Source organism: Salvia hispanica, chromosome 3, assembly GCF_023119035.1.
Source record: "Salvia hispanica cultivar TCC Black 2014 chromosome 3, UniMelb_Shisp_WGS_1.0, whole genome shotgun sequence".
Taxonomy (NCBI): Eukaryota; Viridiplantae; Streptophyta; class Magnoliopsida; order Lamiales; family Lamiaceae; genus Salvia; species Salvia hispanica.
Genome location: NC_062967.1, coordinates 45,094,570 through 45,099,748, shown reverse-complemented (window position 1 = coordinate 45,099,748; position 5,179 = coordinate 45,094,570). Strand labels below are relative to the sequence as shown.

The 5,179-nt window shown below is 33.6% G+C and overlaps 1 protein-coding gene across 2 annotated transcripts; it reads left to right on the top strand.

Annotated features, from left to right (window-relative positions):
• The first annotated feature begins 409 nt into the window (after positions 1 to 409).
• Positions 410 to 4,562, top strand: LOC125216040 (oxysterol-binding protein-related protein 4C-like). 2 transcript variants are annotated; one of them, XM_048117642.1, is made up of 7 exons: positions 410 to 510; positions 1,372 to 1,542; positions 1,855 to 2,100; positions 2,900 to 2,996; positions 3,084 to 3,375; positions 3,693 to 3,795; positions 4,148 to 4,562. In XM_048117642.1, the coding sequence occupies exons 1-7, from the start codon at positions 508 to 510 to the stop codon at positions 4,400 to 4,402; spliced, it is 1,167 nt and encodes a 388-aa protein (XP_047973599.1). In that variant the 5' UTR covers positions 410 to 507; the 3' UTR covers positions 4,403 to 4,562. The 2 variants fall into 2 exon arrangements, with proteins under 2 accessions (XP_047973599.1, XP_047973600.1); XM_048117643.1 differs by lacking the exons at positions 3,693 to 3,795; positions 4,148 to 4,562 and having other exon boundaries at positions 3,084 to 3,379.
• The last annotated feature ends 617 nt before the right edge of the window (positions 4,563 to 5,179 follow it).

The following is a 5,179-nucleotide window of genomic DNA, read 5'->3' as shown; positions in this document are numbered from 1 at the left end:
CCTCCGTCCCGCTTTAGCAGTCCCATTGACTTTTCTGCACTCGTTTTGTAAAAATGATAATAAATAGTTAAAGTGGAGAAATAATAAAGTAAAAAAAAGAGAATAATATAGAAAGAGTCTTATCTACATTATTCTCTTTTTTACTCTATTATTTCTCTACTTTAACTATTTATTATCATTTTTACAAAACGAGTGCAGAAAAGTCAATGGGACTGCTAAAGCGGGACGGAGGGAGTATATGAAAACTTCAAACATTTTACAATAATAAAAAGTTAGAATAAAACATTTTTACATAAATGATATAGTTACCCGCGGATATAAGTTCAAAGGTACACATATTAATTAGGTGAGCCAGGAGTAGCTGAAATATAACGAAAGCACAATGCAACGGCTTAAAAAGGGGCAATCGTATATTCGAATTGCACAATCACTATTTCCTAAACAAAACCAAATCTCTCTCTCTCTCTCTCTAAGTTGTATTTACTTACATCATTGCAGTCTTCTAAAATGGTACGTCGAAATTTCTCTCTTCTCCTCTATCGTCTCTTTGATTTTCATATGTGATACAAGGTGTGCATGTATTCTTATTTCTGTGATTTGTGTTTGATACTATTCTCCAAGGTTGATTTTCGAATCATGCAAAGAAAAAGGGGTCAAAATTTTAGTTTCAAAATCTTATTAGTATGTGGTTTTATAGATGACTAAGCTGGTAATGCTAATGGCATGATTAAAATTAGAGTCGTTTCCTGGAAGTATTCTCGCGGTTTAGTATATTCGAAAACCTCTTCAGTGACTTTAGTTTAAACACACGTGGAAAATGAAAATATATAAGAACTAAACTACTGTGAAAAATGACATTTTTTCCGTAAAAACTTGAAAACACTTTATTATGTTAAAAATAATACTATCTCCGCCCATTAAAATATAATAGACCAAACTAATTTTACCATTTTGAATCATCAATCAAAATTATATTAGTTCTAAATAAAGAAATATTTAAACAACTAAACACGGCCGATAATGTGGTTATGTGGATCTCAATCCACTAACAATACTTCTAGTATTAACTTTTGGCCATTTCTCCTACGCTTATCAATTGCACGTAAAAGCACTTCAGGAAAAAAATAGGATCATATTTTTGCTTTTCCATATGTTTTTCCACTATGCCGAATCTACATCCCACATAAATAATGAGAAGAAAAAAAAAAGATTGGGTTCTTTATTAATTTATATCTTCCAGCTTTATTGTATTATCAATTGTTTTTCCATGTACATGTATTTGAGTTCCGATTAATCAATTTTACTATATTTACTCCATATTAAAACATAGAGTATTTTCGAAAATAATCCAAGTTTCATGGCCAAAAACAGGGAAAGAATGAGAGTTTGAAAAGAAAAGGCGGAGTAGTTCTAACTGCACCGTTACCGCTTGACGGCAACGAATCCGACTCCGACTCCGACTACAGAACTCCCAACATCATCCAACGGATTCTCAGCCTTCTTGCTGCCGTTAAGCCCGGCTCTGATCTCACGCGCCTCCACGTAACATTTTTCTCTGCTTTATAAGTATAAAGATATATACTCCCCTCCGTCCACCATTTAAAGAGCCCTTTTGACTCGGCAATTGTTTTAAAAAATTGTTTGACTTTGTAAAGAAAAAAGTTGGGGTCTGCATACTAAAAGAGAAATAAAGTAAAGGGTTCTATATATCATGGACAGTTAAACCAAAATGACAAAATGATTTTTTAAATGGTGAACTGAGGGAGTATATACATAATAACTCTAAATCTTTGAACCATTAAGTTGAGACGTTTTATCAACTGAGTTGTTGTGTTCGGGAATTGAATATTGCAGCTTCCGCCGCAGTTCAATATTCCGAAATCACAGCTGCAGGTGTATGGAGAGTCGGTATATTGCGTGAGCTCCGACTTGTTGAGCAAGTGTAGCAAGGAAGAGACGCCACTCGGCAGAATGGTGTGCGTCGTGGCATGGTGCGTCTCCATGTATCGGCCGTTGCCCTTTGGCGTCGTGCCTTACAACCCGGTTCTCGGGGAGACGCACCACGTTTCCGTCGGATCACTCAATTTACTCGTGGAGCAGGTAACTGCAAATTCAACCAACTACATTTAATTCTTTCGTTTTCATATATTTGTCTCATAATTAACGCTGCGTGGTTTGCAGCAGTAATTTACTACTCGACTGTTAGTACTTCAGCCAGTAAAACTTTCACTACTTTTAATTCGTGAAAATTAGATATTTATTTTTAAAATATACGTAATTTGAAGCTCATATATTTGAGAATTCAGAACAAAGTAGGAGTATTACTCACTTCATCCAATTAAAGACTATTTTTGTTATTTTGGTCCTCAATTAAACCTCATTTTTTACAAACAATATTCCAATTATTATTTTTATTTCTCTTATGTTTTACTAATTATGAATTAAAACTCGTAATTCCAACGACGTCTACTTTATGAGACAAAAGAGAATTTTTTAAAGACAACAAACGTTCAAAGCAAGAATTAAGTGATGTGTATTTAAGCGCAATTACCATTACTTTTGATATTTATACTACTTAAAAATTCTTCATTTGTCCAACAATAAAGTCTCATTATTTTACAAGTTTGGGTTTTAAAAAATTATTCAACTTTGTAAAATATATGTTTAAAAAAAATAGTGGAATACGAGTTATATGTGTTAGTGGAAATGTAAGATCTACTTATTAAAATTAATAAAGGTGAAATAAGATATTTATTGACTGACAAACGAAATGGCAAACATTTGATTGTGGACAGACGGAATAATTTTTATTTCACTCCCCACGCTTCCTAAAAAAATGAATGCAGAGTTTGCTTTATAAATGAGTCTTGAAAGCCTAATATGTTAACGTTATACCAAGGTTTCACATCATCCACCGGTGTCTGCACTTCATGCCAGTGATGACAAGAACAACATCGAAATGATATGGTGTCAATCTCCCATACCAAAATTTTGTGGTAAACTAACTAAACCTCTCACACTAAGAAAATCCAAACACACTATTAAAGAAAAACATTGAATTATTAAAATTGTATGCATCGCAGGCAGTTGCATTGAGACAGAAGTGGTCGGAAAACGACATCTAAAGCTGCTCGACAAACACGAAACATACACCATGAACTCTCCCAAACTCGTCATAAGATTTTTGCCTTTTTCGAGCGTTGAGTGGATAGGAAATGTAACAATCCGATGCCAAGAAACTGACCTCGAAGCACAACTTTGTTACAGAGGAAACTCGTTTTGGCCACGACCCTCGTTACATAGGTCGATTAAGGGAAAGATCGTTAGAACATCGACTTCACACATCATATATGAGATCGATGGCCATTGGGACAGGTAAATTGATTTTATTTACTGTATGTACAATTTGCTTCAAGCATGATTTTGTACTTTAACATTTAAATTTAATCTGATTCTAGACCTAATATTCAAACTCATTTTCAGTTAATTGTGTGCAACTTCGGTTGACCACGATGATGCTTTGGACTATTTGAATATTTAGGGGTCATGTCATCATTAAATTCGGGCATAATCCAACTCGCTAGCGAAATCAGATGAGATTGAAAGTTTAGTTAATGTTTAAGTTGATGCGCGAATCAAAATTTGATCAAAGTTCAGTAATTTACGATTCTAGAATTTTTTTTGATGTTTAGAAGCGTAATGGGGAAGGATGTTGCCACGGGGCAGCAAACAACTATCTACAATGCTAAAGAAGCACTATCAGAGTTGAAAACTCCTGTTGTCGTGGATCCAGAGGTAAAATATACTCCTCCGTCCCTCGTCATGTATTCCAGTTTTCTATTTTGGTTTGTCCCATATTAATTGTCCCACTTCATTTTTACCTCTTTTAGTAGTGGATCCTAGTTTTACCTCTTTTAGTAGTGGATCCTATATTCTACTAACGCATTCTCACTCACGTCTTATTATAAAACTAATATATAAAAGTAGAACTCACATTCCACTAACTTTTTCAACTCACTTTCTATTATATTTCTTAAAATCTGTGACGGATCACAGTGGGAGATACACTGGGAGACGGAGGGAGTAGTAGAACTTGGAATTGAAGTTCTAAACAAAAATATTGAGGTATTTGAGTGTGTAAATGCAGGCGGTTTGTAGAAGTGAGTCGAGCTTAGTATGGAGTGAAGTGAGCAGAGCCATACTCGAGAAAAAGTGGGATAAAGCGAGAGAATGCAAGAGTGAGATTGAGGAGAAACACAGAGAGATAGCAAGAGAGAAACAACTCAAAGAGGAAGAGTGGCTTCCCAAGTATTTTAGGGTGTTCCACAGCCAGGAAAGTGGATGGGATTGCATACCAGAAAACAACAGTGTTGCCCCTGCTCCAATTGTTGTTAATCATTAATATTTAAAATTCATGTTCTTGTTCTACATCGATTTAGTAATGATCTTTATCTTTTCTATAATTTTTTTTGAATAATCTTCTCCCTTAGATGTATTTTAAAGGATGTGTGTCTCAGTTCAATGTGATGATAGATCTCTTAAAGTGATGATGGATATTTTTATTTCACGTGTGAAAGATTAATATGTTTTTGGATAATCATACATACTATGAAGAATATATTTGATTTAATTAAGCAATAGTTGAGTGACACACACTTTTACAAATAATCTCACCTGTAAATACAAAATATCTTTCAATGATGCAATAGTTGACTTTTGTTAAAAATGCTTTAATAAATTTATTTAGAACATGCTTGTGCACTATACAATCGGGTGATATTTGATGTACATGTTTTTCATTCATTAGAGTGAGATTAGTAAAGAATAAAAACGAATTTAGAATTAATGAAACACAATCGATCTTAATGTAACATTTCCACTTTTTCAAACATCGACTGTATGAATCTTCGTAATCAACTTAAAAATTGGAGTCTACCACGGCAAAAATGACACTTTAGGATAAAAAATGACTTATTTTTACAATCTTTACGGATATTCTAATGAGTTAAGATGGACCATTCCACCAATTTTCATATTGTAAAAGGAAATTAGAAATAATAGCCAATTTTTAAGTAAAAAACTGATTTCTATGTTTGTATTGAATTAAAAAACTGATTTCTATATTTGTATTTACTTGATTACAATTTCCCATTAGTCATTACGTATTTAGTGTGTCACC

Coding starts and splice junctions, on each gene's coding strand:
- LOC125216040 (XM_048117642.1), top strand. Junction 2,997..3,083: donor TCCCATACCAAAATTTTGTG/GTAAACTAACTA, acceptor TATGCATCGCAG/GCAGTTGCATTGAGACAGAA. Junction 3,796..4,147: donor CTGTTGTCGTGGATCCAGAG/GTAAAATATACT, acceptor GTGTAAATGCAG/GCGGTTTGTAGAAGTGAGTC.